The 24,335-nt window shown below is 39.4% G+C and overlaps 1 protein-coding gene across 3 annotated transcripts in view; it reads left to right on the top strand.

The window, feature by feature from the left end:
- Positions 1-24,335, top strand: part of EPB41L5 (erythrocyte membrane protein band 4.1 like 5) — a 52,890-nt gene that overhangs the window by 15,220 nt on the left and 13,335 nt on the right. For all 3 annotated transcript variants that reach the window (XM_084209785.1, XM_084209784.1, XM_084209786.1), the window contains exons 4-18: positions 915-957; positions 2,072-2,150; positions 4,619-4,663; positions 4,940-4,992; positions 7,017-7,137; positions 7,534-7,621; positions 8,241-8,329; positions 8,499-8,568; positions 9,262-9,431; positions 9,897-10,003; positions 10,686-10,713; positions 12,899-12,941; positions 13,238-13,350; positions 22,158-22,324; positions 22,820-22,914. In XM_084209785.1, the coding sequence (XP_084065911.1) occupies positions 915-957; positions 2,072-2,150; positions 4,619-4,663; positions 4,940-4,992; positions 7,017-7,137; positions 7,534-7,621; positions 8,241-8,329; positions 8,499-8,568; positions 9,262-9,431; positions 9,897-10,003; positions 10,686-10,713; positions 12,899-12,941; positions 13,238-13,350; positions 22,158-22,324; positions 22,820-22,914 (1,311 nt within the window). The remainder of the gene's footprint in view (positions 1-914; positions 958-2,071; positions 2,151-4,618; positions 4,664-4,939; positions 4,993-7,016; positions 7,138-7,533; positions 7,622-8,240; positions 8,330-8,498; positions 8,569-9,261; positions 9,432-9,896; positions 10,004-10,685; positions 10,714-12,898; positions 12,942-13,237; positions 13,351-22,157; positions 22,325-22,819; positions 22,915-24,335) is intronic.

Here is a 24,335-nt window from a genome sequence, read left to right as displayed (position 1 = left end):
GGTCAGGGTGCCGTGTTTCCTGTTTAGGTGAGTCACCTCCTTTGGAGGAGGGAGCTGTTGGCCCTGCACAGTGCTAGGAACAAGATCTGTCCCGCTAGATGTGTGTTGGATTTCCAGCTTTAACTTCTGGTATAAACTCTTCAGCAGTGCGATTATGTGCAATTATTTTGGGGAGCATACTGTACATGTGCAGGTGTTTCAATCTGCCAAGTATAGCTTTTTCACATGCTGTTGTACACAGTGTAAGTCAAGCCATTATTTTGGCTTCTTGTCCAGTATATAGCTTATAATTAGCATTAGTAGGTGAGGCAGTAACTTGTCCTCCCATGTGACAGTTGCTGAAATGTCACCTGTGAATAGATTTTTGAGAATTAGGTAGAGCTGACTGATGTTGGGACACAGACAGCTCTGCTGTTACTGCACTTGAGTCACCAAAAGAAAATGCCTGAAAGCCAACAATATTTATTTTGTCTCTCCCCTTCCTGCCCCAAGTAAACATCACACACAGCTGAGTGCCAGAGTTTTCAGCTATGATTTATGCTTCTCTGGCTGATTGTCGCTGGCTGACCTACTAATGTGTGAATTAAGTGTTTGTCTGGACAGGATGAAAATCTAGTGAAGTGGTTTGCCTGTATGTTTATTTTTCTTTTAAGTAGACAGTGCTGTTTTGAAGATTTGCTTTAAATAAGGTACTACAGGATGTTTCTGTTGTTCAAAACGGACATTTTGTATGACAAACTTTGAGCAAAATGATCTTCAGCAAGCACAGAAAGCTATGAATTGTGAAAGATTTGAGTTGGATTGTTTTAACAAACTACTTGTTATTCCAAGATGGTCTTCACTAACACTTCCTTTTTTGTTCTTTCTGGGAGATTTCTTTATTGATAATTCAGTGAAATTAATTTATTTTTCAGCATTGGCTGGACAACACCAAAAGCATTAAAAAGCAAGTTAAAAGTAAGTGTCCTTTCCATTTTCTCTTAGTACGTTGTATTTAACATACAGAAAGCACAGCCCGTTGAATTGGGTGGTGGGGGGCAGTGTCCTGTGAGGGGGGAAGGGTGGCATGTGACAAAAGTCCAGTGTGGTGCTAATGATTGTTTAATGGCATCTTCCCTCTGTAGCTCATACTACTTTATTCTAATGTTCTTAATTAAACATGTAATGGGCTCATTAATGATAGTTGAAGTGGAGTTAAGGCAGCTGAAGATGTTCTAGTATTACAGAGCATTTTCCTGGCTATAGGAAAACTTGTCTTGGAACCTCATGCATGGGGCAGTCCTGCATGTTTGAATCTGTGTCCAGTCCACCAAGTCTTCACCTGCTGCACAAGGCTTCAGTGTGGCCTGGTTGTGGCAGTGATGTGTGCTTGGGCAAGATGTTCTTTAGCAGCTTCCTTGCTCTGCACTGTGGGAAGTCTTCAGGGATTTGTGGTGTTGTTTTAATACAAGAGAGGTTTTGGAAGCAGTGAGAGGGAGAAAATTCCTCCTGTCAAATGGAAGAATCAGCAGAGCGATGCACATTTTTAAAGTGCTATTAATCCACCCTTTTGCTGGATTAACTCTTTGGTTTCCAGAAGAGATTTTTCTTAAGAGCAGAAGGGTCTTAAGTTCCTGTAAAGTTTATGTCTAAACTTCTGTGGAATAGAAGGACCTGAGTTGTCAGCAGTATTTCCCAGAGCCCTGGGAAGGTGTTGCAGAGACCAACAGCATGCCTGAAGGTTTAGTCAACTGTAGAGCCAAGATGCTTAGCTTTTGTGGTGATGGGTAGAGCCCTTAAATATAGGGATTAACCTGGATTAATGTGCTCTTGGCAGGAGGAATCACGTTAATGTGATATGACCATTGGGTTGACTTGTGACACATAAAACTATTTTGCGTGCATATTTAAGTGTCCTCTCATCCTGATGTTCCTCACGGATTTCCCTGGCATAAAGGAATTCCTGCCTTAAGACCTTGTAGCAAACCAATTTCAGTCAAGTTTTGTGACATAATTTTGTATAATAAATAAATAAATAACCTGTCTCATCCAGTAACTGTTACTGCTGTCTTGAATGAATTCTGCTTTGCAGTTGGCCCCCCATATTGTCTGCATTTTCGTGTAAAGTTTTACTCATCAGAGCCCAACAATCTACGTGAAGAGCTAACAAGGTAAGAGGGATTTTGTGTGTGAGAGAGGGACCCAGATAAGCCCAGGGAAATGTTTTCTGTGGGATTTATTTAAACAGTTTAAAGAATTCTTTAGAACTGCTTGCTTTCTTTGCTTTTCGTAAATGTAGTTTTCTTTTTGTAGAGTGGCTATTTTGTGTGTGGAAATAAATGTGCTGTGACACAGAGAGATCTAAATATTTATATATTACTTAATGCACCATTTTTCATTAGGCAATTTTGGCAACTGATCTGAGCAGCTTATGCACAATGGACAGAGGTTTTCAATGAAGAGAACAGCCATCATTTCTCTGTCTTTTTTTTTCTTAAGCTGTTAGTTTCAAATGCATGCAATCATCCTGTCTTCAGGCAGAAAAGCATTGAGTTGCAAGTTAGAGGTTCTCTTTGAAAAAAGGAAGTTCAGTTAGCATTTCACTGCATGTGTGGTCTTCAAAGAGCTTATGGAAAGGGAAAGTAGTATTTTACTTCCATGTTGAGCTGAGTTGACACTATTGTAGGTATAGGTTTGTAGTATCAGGTGAGCAGCAGTTCCTCTTGATTAAAGCATTTCACAAATCCATTCATAGAACTGCATTTCTGAATGGGCTGAGGCTATGAGAGGTGCTTTGAAAAAGAGCACAGCCTACCACCTGTCAGGAGTATAAATCTGTTGTAAAAGACAACATTTCCTTGTGTTGTTACCACTGCTGCTGGTCCCTTTTGGAGAGTAAACAAAGTTACGTTTTCATGGTAGCTGTAGACATTCCATACCTCAGCCATTTGTAAGGGTGTGAAGTGCATTTGTTTGTTGTTCAGGTTTATGTCTGTGTGTGGATCTTCAATCTGCACTTTAGCCAAATCTCTTGGAGTGCTACCAGGAAGATTTTAGTAGCATTTCCCCTTCCAGCCATATGTACCCTGTGCAGCTTCATATTTACATGTGGTAAGGTATTGTGGTAACTGCTGCTTTTTAATGCATTCCTGCTGATCTGGGGAGAATGTTTTACCTCCCCATTCATCTTCCCAAATAATCATTTAACTGTCTTTAAAACCAGCAGCTGTAGACAGAATTCAGACCTATATCTGTATCTACCACTATGGAACATTTTCATCCATTTTGAGTCGAGTTCTGCTCGTCAGACCTTGCTGGGCAGGTTTTAGCAGGGCAGACCTGAAACCTGAGGGCTTTTAAACACTGACTGCTTAGCTAATCCCCCAGAACAGGAGAGCAGCAGCAAGTTGTCCTTCTGTCTTGAGACAGTGTGACACCTTGAAATAGCAGAAGCAGTGGGAAGCAGAGCTTTGCAGTGGGTTATAGGTGTCACTGGTAGGGGCTTTCCCAGGGTTCCACCTTTAAACAGCAGCACACCCAGCTGGAGCTACTTCTCAGCTTCCACAGGTACAGCTTGCTCATGTTCTCAGCCAGTGGTCGTGTAACACAGCATGGGAAGTGCTTGAATTGTTTGGAAGCGTTGTGTGGCTGATAAGCACAGACTGGTCATACCCACTACACACTGGAGGCCTGTGTTCATTTTCATATCTGGGGTCAGTACCAACCAAATTTATTCCCCATGTAGAGGCTAGTGTTCAAAAGGTTTTGGTTAATTATTGGTTTGGCAAAGTATTTGTGGACTTCTATGGAACCTGTAGGAAAAACACCTGCACCTGTTTTGTTTCTGTATATGAAAGTGTGAGGAGACACAGGCACATGTTGAAGCAGAAGTTGTGTGTAAGGTTTCTGGGAATATATGCTAGAATTCAGATTGGAAACCATGGGGGATGCCATAGTATTTTATACTTGATGAGAGCTCTTGTTAAAGGAAAGCTGTGCGCCATAGTGGAGCAAGGGGCTGCTCTTCAGGGATATTGGATCAGAATAATTGGTATTGTACACCAAAGGGATTTATATTCAATATTTGCCCCATTTCTAAGAAAAAATAGTAGAGAATATGCAAGTCAGTGAATGAAAGCTGGCTCTGAAGAGTAAACAAGTTGAAAAGGCTGCAGCCTGCTATTTATTTTTAGTCACTTTGCAGCATTCCAGGTTAGATTTTAACTGAGCAATCCATAGTAGAAACTTTTTTTTTTTTCAAGACTTAAAAATAACCATTCTTTAATGAGATTGGTATGTGTATGAATAATGAAGGAAGTGTGGAAGATACAAGTTTTTGCTCAACTACAATCAGAAGAGAAAAAAAATTATTTCAGTACCCTGTATTATTTTTCCATGCAACACTGTAGTTCAGCTTTTGACAACTTGTACTTTGGGGTTTGCTTCATTTGAAATGCCTGCAAAGCACACAAACCCAACTGATAAAGCTTTGAGAGGTCACAGTGCAGTTTCTTTCGTCTTGGAAACCCATGTTAAGAATAGAAAACATTTTTATTTGTCAAGCTCTAACTTACTCCTGTTTGCTGAGTGACACATTAGCACTATTACTCAATGACTTATTTCTTATTTAATCCTACAGGTATTTATTTGTTCTGCAGCTGAAACTGGATATTCTTACTGGAAAGTAAGCAGCCTTTTAAACTGTTACAGTGTGTTTAGCATAGAGTTTGTTACATTTATATTTGAATAATTAATAAGTTTTGCTTGGGAGTGTAATGGGTTTTTTTTCTCTAAAATACTATTTTTCTATGCATGAATATCAGGACAGGAATCCTTAAATAATGTAGTGCTTATTTCCTGATTTTCTTATCCCAGATATTTGCAGTTTCTTACTTCGTTATATAAGTTGTCTGCTAATGGTGTCAGTTCAGGTTTTAACAGTGCATTTCTCTTTTGGCAGATTGGAATGTCCTTTTGACACTGCTGTCCAGTTGGCAGCTTATAACATGCAAGGTGAGTAGGTGCAAGAAGGGAAGGGTGAAGTTGCACAAACAGTTTTGTGTAGACTCTTATTAACTGTTTAAAAAAGTCTGTCCTTGTTCTGTCCATAAAATAGACTCTGCCCAGACATTAGTGATCCAGTGTGAAATGCAGATCTTTTAGATGGTACTTGTGCTTGAGAGTATGTACAGAAAATCACTCAATTCCTCAGGAGACAGAACAAGGAGGTTCTGACCATAAACAGCTTCGCCCTAAAGTTGTTTTCTCAGGTGCTCATGTGCAAATCTGTCCACTTTCACAGAAGATATGAGGCCTGCAGCCTTCCTGAAACACTTTGATGTAGTAACACAGCTCACTTCTTTTTCATCATGCAGGTTCTGTCGAGTGTTGTCTTTGTTTTCCAAATCAGATACAAAATTGATTTTGTTTGCACTGTGTATAAAATACCAGCTTTTGACTTAATCTTATTTGTAGGAGCATCTTAATGCCCCATGTCTCATGCTTGTACTTGAGCATTCAGGTTGAACTGCGCTTGTGGCCGAAGAAGGATCTGAAATCCCACAAAGATGTGACATATTCTTTTTTCCTCAGCTATACAGCACTGTGTTTGAATAATTTGAGATTTTATTAATCAGTTAATAAATCAGTTTAACTTTTGATTCCAGATGAGAACGTGTTGTTTGGATGAGGGTGTGATGTTAACAAATGTGGAGTTTCCTATGGTTTCACACAGAGGAGCTCACTAAAGAAAGAGGGGAGGCTTGAAGTTTTAAAAATGCCTGCTAGAGTAGGCTTTTTGGTCCTTATTGAAGGATATAGGTATGGGGATATATGGCCTTATTCAAGCAAATTGATGTGCCATGTGTTTGAGCCACACAAATTCTCCACACAACATTTGTCTTATGAATCTGCTGTACTTACTCTGCATGAGGTAGTACTAAGTCACTGAAATTTGGTCTCTTACAAGTATTTTTAAAAACACTTTCTTCTTTTCATGCAGGAAGTGGTTATGGCCCTAAATCATGTGTAGGTATAAGAGTTGGGATTAAACTGTGAAGATACTTGCCTTTTTAACCTGCTCTCTTTTGTGTGAAAGGAAAGCAGTTAGAATACATTCCACAGTTAAAAATATTAGCATTCTTAGGGCCTTAAGATACAGGTTCAGTAAATAAGATTTTGGAAGAACAAAGTGATCTGATTAGGCCATATATGCACTGCTTTTTGTGGCGGTCTTTTCTTTCCTCTCTCCACAATGAAGCCTGTAGCAGGGCTTTAATCTTACTGTCTGACAGCTGTGTACTTTTATTTAAATCAGCTGGAACCTAAGCTGGCTTTGACAGCATTCCTTTGAACAGAGGCAGGCATTTTAGTGGGAGTAAATTATTATAGAACTACAGACTTCCTCAGTCAGCATTAAAAAAAAAAAAAAAAAAGAAGGAGGGGGTGAAAAGACTGTTATTATGTTGCAGCATTCAGAATCCAATAAATGGAGTTTTATATCATGTGTCATTTCTGTACCTGTGGAATACTGGCATTTATTTGACTTTGCCAGGTGTTCCCAGTGATTTCTCTCTTTTTCTCTACATAAACATCTATAGCTTCATTTTTCAGACAGAGCAGTTATTGGCCTGCATCAGACTTCCAAAATCCAAGTTACAGAATTATTCCTAATTTTTTGGCTATGACCTGGACATTACAAAGCAACTTGAAATTAGTCGGAGGAGCCAGTGCTTAGTGACTCTGAAAATCGGTACATTTTTGTAAAGGTTTATAATTGTCAATTTCAGCATTTTAGATATTTATCTGTCTTTAAAACTGCACTTGTTAGCATCTGTGAGAGATGGAGTGTGTTTTTGTTGTGGCAAACCCCTTGACTGGTATGTTTTCTACATAGCATCTCTGGATGGAAGAGAAGGAACACAAAAAGAAATTTAATATTTTAGACTAACTAGAAAAGTGTGCAGAAATTCTTCTGTCTGCAGAAATATCCACTGTGTTTATTGAGAACAGTGCCTAACAGTGTTGTTCTTTTGTAGCTGAACTTGGAGACTATGATCCTGCTGAACATGTCCCTGAGCTGGTGTCTGAGTTCAGGTTTGTTCCCACTCAGACTGAAGAGATGGAATTAGCTGTTTTTGAGAAGTGGAAAGAATGCAGGTACTAGATCTTGCAGTGAATGCTGTTTGCACTGATTTTTCTGTGAAGAGTCTCTATTAAAAAGATACTGCTGATGCTTCTTCTGTGGCCTTGTTCAGAAATTGAATTTTAATATGGTTCTGTCCTATTTTGTAAAAGAATATAATGTGCTAAATGGAGCTTTTCAAAGGTCTGAGTAAAATGATGAGGTACAAAATCTTGAAACACAGTAATTTTTGCAGCAGCATTTTCAGATTAGACCTCTAAAAAGTGACCTTGATCTTCAGTAAACAGGTGTCACCAGTGCTTACATTTTTCACAAACTTTCAGGAAGTTGTTTTCCTCTTTCTTCATTTACCAGTTTTTCCTTTCTGTGCTTTTTCAGGCGTCTACCTAACAGCAAAAATTTTATTTCAGGGGCCAAACACCAGCACAGGCTGAAACTAACTATTTAAACAAAGCTAAGTGGCTGGAAATGTATGGTGTAGACATGCACATAGTCAAGGTATGTTTAACCACAGCATGGTGACCTTTGGAAATGATAGTGTTAGTTTTGTGTTGCATTTCAACACTGGTTCTGCTTTGAGGGGGGAAAGAAAAGGAATATTGTTCTCCTGCAATCTATGTAATAAGTGATCTGGCTTTGTGTCAACATTCCACTCTTTGGTATATGTTTCTAGAAGGTATAACTTTAGTCCAAGCATATCTGCTGTATGGTTAATGTGTGATTGATGTGGAAGTATGTACTACAGTTTGTATTTAGACTTAGGAGTTCTGTGAAAAATCATAGTAATTCAAATTTGCTGGGGTGTAGTCAGCTACCAGCTGAAGAACTACAAATAAGCATAGATCTCCTGTGGAGACACAAGCGCAGCAAATGCGTAAGGATTTTTTTATTAGACAGATAAGAAACTTTCATTTTCCTCTTTAGTCAGCCTTATTGAAGGGTTGCAAACAAGAAAAATCCATTGCATGAGATCATCAAAATTTAAGAGTTTTGTTGTATAAGATAGCAGACGTGTATAATTACAATACTGGACAAACAAATTACATTAATCACTCTAGTAAATTGGATAGAGGGTCAAACACCAAAATGAATCTAATTTTTACTTTGTGTCATTTAGGCAAGAGATGGCAATGATTACAGCCTGGGACTAACACCTACAGGAGTTCTTGTCTTTGAAGGAGACACAAAGATTGGTTTGTTTTTCTGGTAAGCTCTCTGATTGTACACTAAAATCTGTTTTCGATTTTGGTTCTTTTGTTTCTTTTATGGTAGCAAAAAAAAAAGTTTGGGTTGTGAGAAGACCATGAATATGAGGTACTTTCTCAGTAAGTTACTGAAAGTTAGACATAACCTGTGTTTTCTGTTCATCTGGCAGGCCAAAGATAACAAGGCTTGACTTCAAGAAGAACAAACTCACTCTGGTTGTTGTTGAAGATGATGAACAGGTAGATAAATATCTGTTTAGTTAAATCTCAGTCTTGATTATACACTGCTAGTGTACATACTCCTAATCTTTCCATATATTTAAGTTTTGAGAATTAATGTGGATGCCTGAAAGATTTTTGATTGTGACTTGTGGGGGGAGGAGGGAAATGAAGGGACTTAAGATAAACTTTTCTGTCATCCATTTTTTTAAAAGAGAATGCCTGGTGAAACTAGAGCAGGTACTTTGGAAACTCCGTGCATTGCGCAAGAACGTTTTAAAAAAAAAATCCCACGTGACCACATTTAGTAGAATGAACTACTTAAGCGGGTTTCAGAATTGTTTCTATGGAGAATAAATTGCATACACCTGAGACAATTAAAAAGTGAGCATTGGTAATTTGAGAAGATTAGATTTGGAAGTGAAACTGTGTTAGCCTAATCAACAAGTACCTTCCTGTTGTAATAGTATCTTCAATTTGTAGTTATTCAGAGGTTTGGCTTGTTAAATATATGGACTCCAGCCTTTTCCAACTTTAGATTATATAGCAGTTATTCATAATAGCTTCTGCAAAGGTTAATTTTTCTGCCTAAAACATTTTTAAATATATATATTAGGAATCATAAAAACCAAATTTTATTTGGCATGCATGGAATTTTAGCTTTGACTTATTCAAGCCCCTTGAAAGTTGTCAGTGTGCTTTGTGTGCTTTAAGGGAAAGGAGCAGGAGCACACTTTTGTCTTTAGACTGGATCATCCCAAAGCCTGCAAACACTTGTGGAAGTGTGCAGTGGAGCACCATGCCTTCTTCCGCCTCCGGGGGCCTGTCCAGAAAAGCTCCAGTCGGTCTGGCTTCATTCGCTTGGGGTCTCGCTTCCGATACAGGTCAGTGTCACTGTCATTTGGCATGCACCTCCTGTCATTCCTTGCTTTCCTGGATGCTGGGTTTTAGTCCCATTATCAGCTTTCTCTGTGACTTTGGGCAATATTACTTAAGCTTTGTTCTCTCCTAGAATATTCAGCTTCTCCCAAAACTCATGCAGTGGGATCACAGAACTATGCAAAGGGCACATGTGCTTTAGTCCGCAATTTAGTATTTAAAAAGTCATTGCTTCTGCCATTTGTCTTGGGGAAATGGGATGAAGAAGAGACTGTTTCTAAAACTCTTACCCTCTTTTGTGAAAGGTCTTTTGAGGTGTGAAGTTTGGGATGTTTTTTTAGAACTGGCATGAGATAGTAAGCTATGAATTTAAAATAGAAATGTGATGTTTTTATGAACATTATCTCTATTCCATCATTAAAAATAAGTGATTTATTTTACTGCTTTGCACTCTTACATGGCATTTTTAGTGGGAAAACAGAATATCAAACCACAAAGACCAACAAAGCCAGGAGATCAGCATCCTTTGAAAGAAGGCCCAGCAAGAGATACTCAAGACGAACCCTGCAAATGAAAGGTAAAAGAACTTCCATTCTGAGAAGTATAATCCAATGTGAGAATCAGGTAATCATCTCCTTTAAAATTTCTAGGTAGGAATTCTCCTGTAGCTGTTTGCCCTTCTCTTGAATTTTCAAAATAGGTTTTCTTTGACTTAGTTAAGAGACCTCATGTATTTATCAGAAAAAGCTTGTGTCCAAAGCGTGTCCAAACCAGCTTGCCCATGAAAATTACACAGTAGGTGTTGGTATGAAGATGGAAAACTTGGACCCAGGAAACAGCAATATATTAATTAGGTAATTTTAAATTTATTAATTGAGTTCAAAATTTTTGTCATTGAGATTTTTTTCATTGTGTTAGGAGCTGCCCTTGTCATGATCTGACAGCAGCTGATAACCTTGTTTCTGACTCCCACTCTTGCATAGGTCAGGTGTGACAGCCATGCTTGCCTTCAGATACTTGCTTAAATCTGGCTTTGGTTTGCTCTTCAGATGTTTTTTATTTTATTTTCCAATTTAGATTTTGTTTTTCACACATTATACATGAGATCTGTGCAACTTTTGCTCTTTTGGTTCAACTTTCACTCCATTGGTTGACTACTTTTAGGCAGTGCTAGGCTATTTTTATTAATCATAAAATGAATATTTAACTGATAACCTAACTAGAAATTAAATTTTAATTAATGCTTTATATTTTCACAGCATACACTGCTAAACTGGAAGAAACAAGGTAAGATGCATTCCAGTGTTTGAATTTCTGTCTTTGGTGTTTGGCACCTGTACTTGAGCATGTGTCTGCAGAAGGAGGATATAGTGTTGGAGTCTTAACTGTGGTTTTGCTGCTATATATAAAAGTTATTGTTCAAAGCAAAGCTTCTGTGTTGCTGCACACAGACAATTTTGCCAGACTTGCTTACTAGCTAGCAAAGAAGTTTATTGCTAGCTATGATGGATATGAGCTGTAGTTCATGTGTTGCCATGTAAAGAGATCAGGTAAAAGTTTGTGAGGAGATCTTCCATCTGAAGTCTGCCTGCTCCAGCTGTGTGACTGAAATGCCTCATTCAGTGAAGGTCAAAGACAGGGAAAACACAGTAAAACTAGTTTTTTTGGAATAAGTTGATGGGTTTATATTCTGTATTACACTTGCATTTATTTTCATGCATGATCAACATTGAAAGGGAAGCCTTTTGGTTCTTTATCTCTCTACCAAAAGTTCCTGGATGTGTAGGTTCATACTTGGTGTTGCAATGTAAATTACTCATATGTATCTGAATCATATAATTTTCATTCCCTTCCTTAAGGGAAGAGAGGAAACCAGGTTAAAAGGAGCTGCCTGGTAGTGAAGAAACTTAGGTCACTCAGTTCTGGTTTCTGTCCTTTGCCTTAATAACTTGTGAACACTTCAATGATCAGTTGCAACCAAACTATTTTTTAAAAAGTAGATATTCATAGATATTAAGCACCATGGTGAGCACCATGGATTGCCAAAATAACATTTCAGAACAACAGAGTTAAAGCATCCCAACATTTTCTGTCTGTAGTAGCAGGGCTGGTTCTTGCATGAGAGCAGGAAAAGTCTGGAAGTGGGGGGACAAGGCCACAGTGTGACTTCCTGTATTGTTTTTTCTTTCTATACAGTGGGAAAGTACCCTGCAAAACTGAGTGTATTAAGATCCTCTGCATGCAAAATGTGCCTGTTTGATTGGTGCTCTTGTCACGCTGTGTTGTCATGCCCTTCTCTGAGTTTCAGGTTGCTTAGGTCATTCCGAGAGTGGGAAGAGAAACTTCGTGTGCAGTTTCTCCTCCTGATAAGACTGCAGTCTCCTGATCTGCACTTAGGTGTGGCACTGTTGTGTCTCCACAGCAAGCTATGCCATTTCTGAAACTCTACACTCCAGTGTTGCTAATTGAAATGCATTCATGAAAGATGTATGTTGTTGCCTTCTTTTGTGTTAACCCAGCACAGGAGAATGTGCTAGTCAGAGGGCATTCCTTAATATTTCAGAAAATTCTAGGATAGCCTCCACATTCGCTCAATAGAGAAAGGGTGAAGGGGGAAACAGGCAAGGAACAGCTTATTCAGTGTTGACATAATGGTGTTTTTATAAAATAATTCTAAAGAATCACTGAACTAAATGCAGAAATCTGTTTGAATTGTCAGCTTGCCAGATTGAATAGCTGTTGTCTGGACCATAAATCAGAAAATTAACAGGTCGTAAGAGATGGGAACCTTTTTTAAAAGGCTAAAAGTCTGGGGAAGAAATTGCTTTGCATGAAATCTATAATGCATAATTACTGCTTTTAAGTCTCTCAGAAATGTGAAATGTCTCTTGCAGGTTCAGAAATCATCAAGATTGGGGATATGGGTCTTATTTAATTCATCAAATATAGTAAATATTTAATAACATAAAATTATTATTAATGCTACGCTGAGTTGCTGTGCATGTAAATTTGAATAGCTGCTTTTAAGTCCATTAGTGGTTGTATAGAGAGGAAACTCTTTAATTTTTCTGATAAACTCTTGTGATCTGAAACGTCAAATCAGGAGGGTTCTAGTTATGAAACAAACATAATATCTACAGCATGTAGGTGAGCTTTTCCCAATGTCACATTTTGCTGGGTGTTTTAACCAAAATGATGTAATTTTTGCTTTAGAAGTGCCACATCTTACTGCTGAATCAGGAAGACTTTTCAAACCAAACTGGTTTAGGAAAGGAAGAGTTAAAAACAGATGAGTTGCAGATAAACTACAGCTTGAGCAAAGAAAAAATAACTTGATACCCTTTGTGAAAAAGAGATTAATACTTTGGAGATATCTTAGACTCTGTTTCTTTTTGAAAGTCCTTGCAGTTCTACTAGCCTGCAAAAGCAGTTTGTTGATCTGATTCAGTTTTAAATTCTTCTTGTCTTTCAGTGCTGCAAACAATGCTGTTATCAGCCAAACTAATGGATCACAAGTAAGGACTCTCATTCTTTCTAAAGGCAATTTTCATGTGTCTCAATAGATTTGAAGATTTTGTTATTTGTTCTTGAAATCCAGTGATTGACCAATTGAATGTTACAGTTAACTATTAACTGTCTACAGTGCTGGAGAAGACTGGGCATAGATATCCAGTGCTAGGGAAGTGAGGGAAGAAAATAGCCTTGTTTTAGCTTTGTGCTTAAGAAGAAGTATTGATATGTTTTTTCGCTTTAATGTGTCATCACTTCATTAATGTGCATATAATAACTTGTCTATATTCTGTTTCTAAAGAGCTGGAATGCAAAGCCAAACCTACCTGTCCTAACAGCAGTTCCTTCTGCACCAGTCTTAGTGGAAATAGAAAACCTCCCAAGGAGCCCAGGAGCCAGCCAGCAAGATAAGTGGTATGTTAAGCTTTGCTGGGAAATGAATTCTGATTACCTATGCATGGTTCAAGTAGCTTTTCCTTTATCTGTGCTTAAAAAAACTGCCATCCTTGTATCTCTAATATAAATTGACAATCAAGTTAGGGATGATGCAGCTGATTTCTTCCTATGAATTGTGTGTGGAGAGGTGAGGACAACAGGCTTAGTCACTGCCAACCAAAAGAAAATTTCTTCAGGGGCTAAAGGAACTAAGGAGTCTTGGAGAGAGTTGGGTCCTTCTCATTTGCCATAAGCATGTAACCCTTTGCTTGGTATCATGGGGTCCAAGGACTTAACTTTGATCCTTAGGGTAGTACAGAACCTTGTAAACTGGTATCCTTGTGAATTGTCTTTTGAACCTTCTGAAATGGGCAAGCTGACTTTTCTCATGAGCTTGTGTAGAATGGGAGCTTGGGGAAAGTGACACAAGCTGAAGATAAGAGCTTTGATTTCATGTAATCAGTATTTGTTATATGGATTAGATGCATCTCAAAATGGAGAGGATTTGTTTGAAGATAGATAGATAAATGTACATGACATTTATCTTTTCATAAACTAATTCTAAATTGCAAAGCTATTTTCAATCCAAAACTGGCAAAAAATATTAACCCAGTACTTGTGCACAGATCAACGTAACTTCTTTGCCTATGGCTTCTCCAAGAAGGGAAATTCTGGCTTCTGCCAGACTTATCAGGAGCAGTCATAGTAGAATGGAGTGACACCAAAGCTCTTATCCTAAGCAGTTTCAGCCCTCAAGAGAAAGGGTCTTTCTCCCATTGTCAGGCATATGAATCTGTTTTGCTTCAGTATCTCTTACAAGTGGATGGTGCCTGTTTCTAATAGTGCTGTGAGAAATGTACTTCAGTTTTGTAAATTGTATTAATTTAAAGACTTCTAATACTATCAATTTTGAATGATAAAGGGGATGGTAATTCTGCTTTGAGTTGCATTTTATTGACACTTCAATCAGAACATATGATGATAAATGCTGTTTTTCTTTCTTTTGCCCTTGATTTATCTAGTATCTGAAATCTGTGCTTGTCTGTGGTGGGATCCTGTTGATCGCTCGATTCCTTCCATGGTGGTGGGTGAAAGGTGGTGGCATCTTTATTCTTCGGCATTCTCAATATGGTTATATTTTTATTCTTTTGGCCTAACTGCAAGATGAGTGCTAGTCACCTATATTTCCTTTGGTGGAAATGTTTGACTTGGCTCCAGACCAGCTCTTCTTGGGTACCTGATTTGTGCTAATGTTCCTGCTCACGTTTGCAAGGCTGCTGTTGCTTACTGAAATCCTGCTGCTTTGGCTCTGAAGCAGAGAAGGCTCTATAGCCACTCAGTTTTGGGTTTGGTATGTGTGTTTTTAGGATTGAGAGCTTGAGCCCGTCTATTTTAACATTGTCCAGGAATCTCAGCCTACATGTCAGCTGCTGCAGGATGTTATGTTTGTATAGAAGAGTGGGAGTGAATGCAAAATACACCTGCATGTAACCCAAAACAGTGTGTCCTAAAGAAAACAAGCTTCTTGGCAACTGATGCATTTTAATTGAGAGTGCAGTGCTTCTACTGTGTCTGTGTTACATTTCTTTGAGACATTGTTAGTGAAAGTAGTTGTCTTCTGGTTTTACAGTGTTCATTGGAAAGACTACTGCCTGTAATAAAGGGGCAAATCCAGCTGTAGGAAAAAGACAGTAGTTTGGAGCTGAGTCAGGAATTGAGCTACATTCTGGTTTCCTGGATGAGAACTGGGGTTAGGTTAATGGAATTGCCAGAACATACATATTTATTGCTGGGGGCTGTGACTTGGCTATTGTGCCTGGAAGGGTGGCTCGGTGCTGCTAACAAGATCTCCTTTCAACTGCTACTGTCTTTAATTGGCCTGTTTCTGCATGAATTATCTTTGCTTTCTGTCAGAAAAATAGTCTTCTTTTAGAGAGAGCTTGCCAAAGTTTGTTGAGAACACCAAAATCGTCTGGACTGTGGATTTTGTAGGTAGTTAGATTGAAGGGGTTTAGAAGTAAGGTCCCGACCTCCTGGATTTCTGTACTCTGCTTGGCAGATGCCTCTATTGGCTACCTTGCAGCTTAGATCCCTTCCTAATGTCAATGTTTCCTTTAATTTAAAATGTTAATGCTGCAGCTGCCAACAGCAATTTTGCCAGATTGTAGAAAGTACTTTGCCAGATATGAAGGATTTTATTATTTCTGGGTTTATGTTTTTGGTTTTTTTTTTTTACTTTGCTTCATTCCTGTAAAATGGTCAGTACAGGAAACCTGTACTGGTCTGCAGGATTTGAAAATGGTTTGGAATATTATTTGTGAGTCTGGCAAACCTAAATTATGATCAGGGTCTTTCTAAGTTTAGTCTTTCCCCAATAAACTCTTTTATTGCTAAGTTGGGACAGCAGACAGAGATTTAATATTTACTTCCTTACTAACTATGGGATAAGTAGGGAAGTCTTTTTTTTTTTTTTTTTTTGCTAGTGGATGTAGCTTTTCCTTAACCACATCCATGAGAGAAATGGTAAAATAAAGGAATGAAGTGTTGGGGATTGGAGCCCTCAGTGTTCACAGGTCACTTCCTCAGTGTATTTCACAAAAACCAAAATTCTGAATTTATACATGGGTGATCTTTGTATAAATCCTGTTTCTTTTCTAAAGGAGGACTATCCCCAAATGTTAATCATTTACTACTGTTGTGAATCCTGCATGCTTTTCTGCTTGCCTGCCTTAACACGTGTGATCTTCCAACTCAGCTGTCTGCTTGGCTGTTCTGGAACATGAGAAGGTGGAATTTGAGCTGAAGGCTGTCTGACCCCTCTATGTGAACAGCAACAATCCTTCCACTTTGTTTAGATTTGGCTCATTAAATCGAATCTTTTACATTAAACTGAAGGAATACCTTTGTTTTAGGAATTTCTTTACTTGAGTAGTTTATGAAGTGCTTTTTTCCAAACACTTTTTTGATATATGACTGTACCTTTTATCAGCCTCTCCTAAAGCAGAGTGGTGAAGGACCCTAGTGCTACACAGACAGCAGTTAACAAATCATTGTCCATTTTTCAAGTATTTTAAAATTTGGCTGTTTTCCATTAATTGCCTATCCCTGCTGCTTTGGAGATGTTTGTGCCTAAAGCCTTACAGTTTCCTAGCTAGGGGCTCCTGCATAATAATATTTTTCAAAAGACTGAATGAAGTGATGAGTGTTCTCCCTTGCACCTCTTTCTAGCTTTTGGAGGACTTCATACCAGCTGTGGCAAAGAGTGGCCATAACTGTGCACAGCATTTCTGTGGGTTTGGTTTTAGGAACTCTAAATTTAAAATTTACAAGCCATTATATTTTCATATGCAAAATTAGAAAGAGAGATCTTAGATTGTGTTGTGACCTTTTATAAAATGGTTCTTTTCCAGCTAAATTTTAATGCTAATGGAAGTTATAGCTGCAGGCAGCTTCTTCAGTAGTGTTAATCCCTTAGTCAGCTAAATTGTGGATGATTCGTTTGCTCTACTGTTTGCTCCTGCACAGTAATGTTCATTTTTTCTGAGCATCTATTTTCTTCTCCTTTTTTTTAAAATTCACTTTAGAATCTGCACTTTCCAGTCACTTTGAAAACTGGTATTGCTGTAGATGTTTGCTTCAGGTGTACGTTTATAACTGCCACTTAAACTTGTTTTCTGCAAATAAAATGCGCTGTATACTTCAGGTCTGTTCCTCATTCACATTATTTTCTCCCATCTGTAAAATGCACACAATTCTTGCTTAGTTCTGTGTTTTGAAATATGAAGTGCTTTACATTTGGGGACTGTAAGCAACATATACATGAGTCAATTCAGACTTGTACAGTAATGTGCCCGATGCTGTGCAGACGGGTTTATTTGGCAGTGTCATCATGTGCAGAAAAGGGTTTATTTGGCAGTGTCATCATGTGCATCTGTACTTGCATGCCTCTTCCCTTCAGTATTCACCTTCCAGGAATGCCCCTTTTCCTTGTCTTTTCGCATCAATCTTCTTGCCCTCACCTTTGCTTTACTTTCCCCCCCTTTCCCCCTCCGTGCCCGCTGACTAATTTTCCCCCTCCCGCTCCCCACCGCTCCAGGCCCCCCGACGCCGCCGGCCGCTGTCAGCGTGGTGGAGCCGCGTGGGAGGCGTGGGCCCCGCCGAGGAGCCGCGCCACGGACGGACAGAGCCCCGCGTTCGTCCACGAGCGCAACGCCAGGAACGCGGGGCTGCACGGCGCTGCCTGCGCCCTGCAGGCCACCATGACCACGCTGTGACTCGTGGGCCTCCCGCAGCTCGGGACCGCTTCCCGGCACAGGCTGGGAAATCGCCTCCCGAGCTCCCTCTGGGACAAGGACTACGCACCCGGAGCTGACTATAGAGGGGCAGAAGCCTTTATTACAAAGGCTCTGCAGATTGTGCTGTTGGTAGTGAGTCGTCTAAGAAAAACGACATATAGACCAGAAGCCACACATCACTCTAATTTAAAAAACAATATATATATCTATCTATGTGTGCATATAGATAGATATATTTTTAAAATTGTGTTAAAGTTTTTCTTAATGACCAAAAGATCCATTTTTTTTTTTTTAGCTGGGTTTGAGAGCCATGCAGGAGGTCACATTTATTATAAAACTGTGTATGTGACTAGTGGGTTATAATATGGTTTCAAAAATCTAAGAGAAATAGAGGATGTAACTGGCCCTTCTTTTGAACCATGATCATGTAAAACTATCTAAAATATGTGATTGATCTGAAAACCAAATTTTTTTTTTTCTCAGTAAGACCTCTTTTGAGAAATATTGTTTGGAAATGGAATAGAATTATTTTCAATTTTTTAAGAATAAATTTAACAGAACTGTCAAAAGGCAGAGCGTAATATTTTTAAATCATCTTTTGCTTTTTACAAATTTTTCTTTCTTTTTTGCTTTTCTGGTACAGTTGAAAAGAAACAGAAAGATTTCCTGACAAACACCAGTCCTACCATATGATTCACAAAGTTAATTGTTAAGTCAGAGGTTAAGACTCCAGCTTCATGGGTCATTGGTATTCTTGGGAGCCTTTAACAACACGAAGAACCAACCTTTACCCTTGAACACACTGTGTTTTCTTGTGTTTTCTGATGTTGGTTACTTTTAAATTGCAATATTCTTTTCCTATGAAAAAAAGGAGGAAAGATGGTAACAGGGCTTTTGAAGTTAATTTACGTGTAGCTTTTAGGATGAATGAGTTGTTTGAATGATTTTCAAATTATTTCACTATGTTTCACTATTATTTCACTAAGTTGCCACAAAACCCAGAAATAGAAAAAAAAAAACAAAAACATTTCTTTTCAGATATCCAGACCCAAAGAACCAAGAAGTAAGTGTCAGCCAGGACATAACTTAATATTGCCTGAGATATTTTTGCCTCCTCACCCCCACATCTGATGGGGGAAGGAGTTTGCTAATGAAATATGAGTCTCTATTTTACAACACTGCTAAAAAAAAAAGTAGGAGCACGCTGTAAACTAAAGATCTGTGACACCTGCCAAGCTAATTGGAGCAATCTCTTGTGCTATTTTTAGTTTTGGGTTTGGAATAGTGGATTTTGTAAACTTCTGGAGTGAAGCAAACCCATTTGTTTCTTTCTTATTTATAAAGTTTCATGAGAATATGCAAATGAAAATAAGTTGTTTACCTTTACAGTATCTATAATGCCTGTATAGTTGAGGGAGAAAAAAACAAGATTGCTCACACCACTTGTAACTTGAGAGCTTTCTCAGTCGTGTTATACACTGAATGCTGTGTGGAACATATTTATACCAATATATGGGCCAGGCAAAAAGAAGGGGTAATGCATTAGTGACTCCCTTAACTGTGTGAGCTCCCTGAACATGTAATGACTTATTAATAGGTTGACAAACCTTTACATGCATTACAACCCTTCACTATTCCTATATTCATAATTATTTATGTGGCTTGAACTCCTGGTATCGTCTATCAGCGTTTTCCAGGGACTATTTCTTAAAATATGATGGTAGAAGTTGATTTGAAGACATAAAGCCCAGCACTTATTACTATGCAAAGTTCAAAATACGCCTTTGAATGTGGGTAAATGCAGGTTTGTGGAAGGCTAATGCCTGTTCAGTTCCTGAGTACTGGGAGCTGACTGTGGTAGAAGCCCTGCTTTTCCTGGGAAGCCTTGAACAATTTCCCATGTGGCTGGTGTGCCAGTTCATCAGTGTTTTATAATAGGTGTCAGAAATTCTTGCAGTGATTCGCAGTTTTGTGCTTTTTGCTTTCATGGTTAGGCCATTTGTGAATCCTGCCTGGTAATCTTCCTGCTGGTGCTCTGAAGAGGGTGAAGGGTCTGGGAGGCTTCAAAGGTGTTTTGCTGCTCTTTGGAGAACTTGTGCCTGCAAGTGCCAGTGGCTGAGGGTCTCCCAAGTATTACTTTCCTCTTATTGACTGCCTGTCTCAGGTGGCTCAGGAGGTGTTTCAGTGGGTCTGAAGGCAAGATGGGATCAATTCCTACTCAAATCTTGACTTAGGATGCTTCCTTGAGTTTATCTAAAATTCATTTCATTTCCCTGAGGCCCTGTCCTGATGTGGGGTGAAGCTGCAGGGACTCACCCTCATTGTGCTATCTCAGCCAGGTCTCCATCCCAGGACACAGATGGCAGATGGGTTTTTCACAAACTTTGACCATCTCAGTGTAAGTAATACACAGCTTTTGGATAGTGCACAGCTTTTGGAGCACACTAGACACTGAGTGTGCTGTTTAAGTATGTTGCCAGATGTCAAGACTGCCCTTATCTGTAGTAGGCAAGTTTTTGAATCAACTCTCTTGTCTGTCTAGTAAATGTTACTTTATAGTCATGAGGAGGAAAAGTCTAGTGTAATTGTCCTAGCAATTAAGGGAAAAAATTTTCATTTCTCATCCATTTTTCTCTTACAATACTAAGAAGAGCAGTGGGAAATTCAAGTGCAATCACTGTTACTGGTGCTCTACATCACCTCTCTGATGTGGAGTTCGTAGCAGCTTATGCCAAGTTCCTTCAAACTGTCATGGTGTCAGCAGCTGCATGCTGTAGGTAAAATCTGAACTTGTTAAAATGGTGGTTGTATTAAAGATTGGAGACTATTTACAGAAAATTGTCAGAAAATAGGAAGAAAATTGTTGTTTCCATGTGAAGATTATAAAACATTTTGACTCATGTATCAGCAAAGTAAGGTGTGGGATTCATTCTCACTTTCCTTGTTGCCTTAATTGGAAGAGCATCTCTTCCTGTCTATTAGTTCTAACAATTAAATCTCTGTATGCATTATTCCCTCTCTGCAAGACTGTGTGCTGTTTGCATTTTCCCATTAGTGGTGCAGAGAGAGGCTGCGCAGGGAGTTGAAAAAATTTCTCTATTATTTCCTTTGCTAGTAGCTTCTTATTCCTCTGCTGTAAGAGAATCAACCCAGTGGCCTCAATTTGCCTCACAGCAAATAATTTACTTAAAATGATTTGTACATTATTAGCACTAGAACAGTGATATCCTGTAATCTGATTCAGAGGTATATATAACATTGAAAGAATTCTTTGTGTGCTTGAGCTGGAGGGGAAGGAGTTTTTTCCTGCAGCCTCTGTAGTGACAGTAGGGCATTGCTTCCAGGTTCCAGGGACTGGGGGGCATGAGGCACTAACCTGGTAGTGGTAAGAGAGAAGCTGGTCTAAACTGTCAAGTAGAAAATGTCTCCTGTCTGTGCTTAAGGGTAGGTTCTATCCTGTTGTGGTGGGTATGGGCTTGATATAATTGTTCTCATATTTGGGACAGGACTTGCAAAAGGGATTGATAGGTTTTTCTTCTTAAATCAATATTGCAGCCAAATTGTGATTGTTGATGGAGAGTGATTGTTGATTGAACTGGACAGCAGTAAAGCTGCAGTTGTGTGCACAGGCTGTCTGATGAACCATTGCATTGTGCAGCAGTGGTTTCTGTGTTTGCTGTTAGGATAGCTTTAGCTGTTCCCAAGCTTTAGGGAAATGTATGAGATTCCTGACTGCTTGCTCAACATAAACATTGTAATATCATTTTTGTTTTTGTAATTGTTTTTCCTTGTTCATTGAAAATAGAGCTAATAGGGCAAAAATTAAAGGAGACATTTCCATCAGAAAGTAAAGGAGGTGAAACAAGTGATCCTGACAGGGTACAGAGTACATGCTGTGGTTCACTTCAGGCACTGTCACTGCTCAGGTTTCATTCACAGCTCTGCTTGAGTTGACAAAACTGAAACTGGTTCTAGGTAAGACTGACCATAAGTGTCAGAGCAGTCATGTGCAGTGCACCCTTCTGCCCTTTGTTGTGCTTACCAGTGTTAGGTGAAGTGCTGCACAAATAGCTTTTTGTGATACCAACTTCCCTTCCCCATACTTTTCTTTTTTTCTTGTAAAATCCTAAAGTGTACCTTAAGTTTTTTAGAAAAACTTCAAATGTTTGTTCCAAAGAGTGTATTTCCTGGATAAAAACTTTCCTTCTTCTCCCTTCAATTTTTCAACTGCTGTGTGATGACACAGCAGGCAATGTGGACCTGTTCTTTTATGAAGTCTCTTATACAGATATGAAATGTTCCCTTTTTCATGTTTCTTAAGCTTGCTGAACACCAATGTCTGTTAGGTACCTGAAACAGTTTTTCTAGATTGTGGCTGGTCAGCAGAAGACAGCTTGAAAAACGAGATTGCACGTGTTAAAGCTTTTTCTTGTTACAGGAAGAGTGGTAACATGATTGTGCGTCTCTCTGCCCATCTTTCTGCCCTTGCAGCGTACCTCTTGTTGATTTGCTAGACAGCACAGACTTGCCAGAAACTTGTGTGGATGATGCCCTGGGCCGTCCAGTTGTTGGCTTGGCAGCAGGAGATTCAGAAGAGGCTGTTAGTTGCCCTCCTCCTGGCACGAAAGAAACTTCTGCAGACAAAGCAGACTCTGATCGTAAGCAAACTGACAGATTTTTCCATGTTATGATGTGTGAGATCAAGATAAAATAATAGGTTGATATGAGATTGTTTCGTTACGAAAAATGCGGAATTGCTTTAGGAAACTCCCTTAGATTATATGCCATAAGGACAGTTTTACCTATTACTGGAATAACAAGGACAGGGATACAAGTGAAAAGTCAGTTCTGCATTGGATGTGACTTTGTCCACAAATACAGTGCAACCATCTAAGCAATTAACTCTGTGTTTGGTTGCCCAGTGAGGATGGCTGGGTCAGTGAGCTCCCAGGAGTACAGAGTGTTGTCATTTGGTGCGCACAGTCTGCAGGCTTGAAGTGTGCACCAAAGCTCGAGCAGGTAGATTCCACCAGCCCTGTGCTTTTTTGTACAACTTCAAAATTATGTAATTAGTATTCAGGACTAATGCAAGTTACCAGTCAAATAACTCCATGGTAACATTAGGAAGATGATGTATTTTTTGTCTTTTTCAGCATTTGAAGACACATTCCTAAAACTGAAACAGCTGGAGGCAGAGCGCAGCAGCCCTGTGCCAACTGAGCGTCCCAACGTAAACATCAATGTCCAGGTAACTGGCCTTCATTCCCCTGCTACAGTCCTGGATCTTGCTTAGATCCTTCTGAAGACTCTTCCACTTGCTCTGTTTGCAAGACTGCTGAGATGATGAGTGAGCAATACTGGGGGATAGCAAAGGAAATACAAATGCTTTATGATCTATAAGCCTGTGTGTGACAAGGCAGTGAGATAAAGATGGGGGCAGAGGTGCATGTATGCAAACTTGCAGCCTGGTGAGATTTTCTAACATCAGTGGGAGTAAAAGGCATAAATGCTTGAAATGTTTGTCAGTTGTCTTATCTGTAGGTTACTACCTGCATGGTGTTGGGTAGTTCACCCTCTTTCTAGAAGGGCTGAGCTGCTTTCCTGGCATTTTTCAATTCCAAGAAGGTTGTTCTGACGTTTGGTTTTCAGTCAAGTTTGCTGATGATCCATCCCTCCTGTTAAGTGGCTGGTTTGTACCTGCTGTCTGATATAGGTGTTAGTGCTCGGTGTTTATACAAAGAGGAGTGATGTGGTTTGATTTACTGCTCTCAAATCACTCTGAGCAAGTCAGGCTGCACTTCACAGGCAGCTGAGCCAAGTACAAGCCTGAGTGCCCTGAATAGGGTGAGGGCTCTCTTCTCCCTCCTTTCTCTTCACTCTTTCTTCCCCAGCTTCCCTCTCCCCTCTCTCACCACCAGGAATTATTGCAGGTTTCAGTGAACAAATATATCTACAAACTGGCAAATAATTTTTTTACTGACTTTGTTTTGAACTTTTTGTTGAGATGCTGGGTTTCTTTAGGTTTTTAGTTTGCTCTTTAAGTTGGTAAATAGTGAGTTAAATAGGTTCAGGGAAGGGGTCAAAGAAATGCCAGGGCCATAGTGAAAACAAGTAGTGTTGCTAGAAGGGATGGAGAGGCTAGAATCCTCCCTTAAAACAGCAGTGAATTTTGATAGATTCACTGGTTATCAGACAACTACCCCCAGACAGGATATTCTTCTGTGTTTTTTCAATGAACTTTAAAAAATGAAACTTATTTTTCCATTACTCTGCTTTCTCTGATGCAAAAGCTTTGGGAGATTTTTGTGTTTTGGGCAAGCAGTGAGAGCGAAACACCTGGCAGTGTTATCTCTGTTTAGGCTACCCTCCCTTGCAGGGAGGCCCAAGGATTTATCTAACTTTGCATGAAGCAGCTATGATTTTTCTTGCTCCCTCAATAGTAACAGGAACCAGGTGGCAGGAGAGGTGTTCAGCAGTGTGTGTTGAGCTAAGCTCTCTCCTAAGTGTTTGTTTTCCACCTCCATGTGAGAGGAGCCTGCTGCTGTGGGTGGTGCTGCTGGCTGCTTGGCTCATGTCCCCTTTAAGGGCTGCTGTCAGGGCTGCCTGGTGCGCCTCTCTGCTTGGTGAGTGCATTACAAAGATTACCAGGTCTCTAAGAAGATTAGTCAG

The sequence above is a fragment of the Fringilla coelebs genome, assembly GCF_963513975.1.
Source record: "Fringilla coelebs genome assembly, chromosome: 7".
In the NCBI taxonomy this organism is placed as follows: Eukaryota; Metazoa; Chordata; class Aves; order Passeriformes; family Fringillidae; genus Fringilla; species Fringilla coelebs.
The sequence above is the reverse complement of the archived record's forward strand: the minus strand, read 5'-3'. Positions and strand labels throughout refer to the sequence as shown.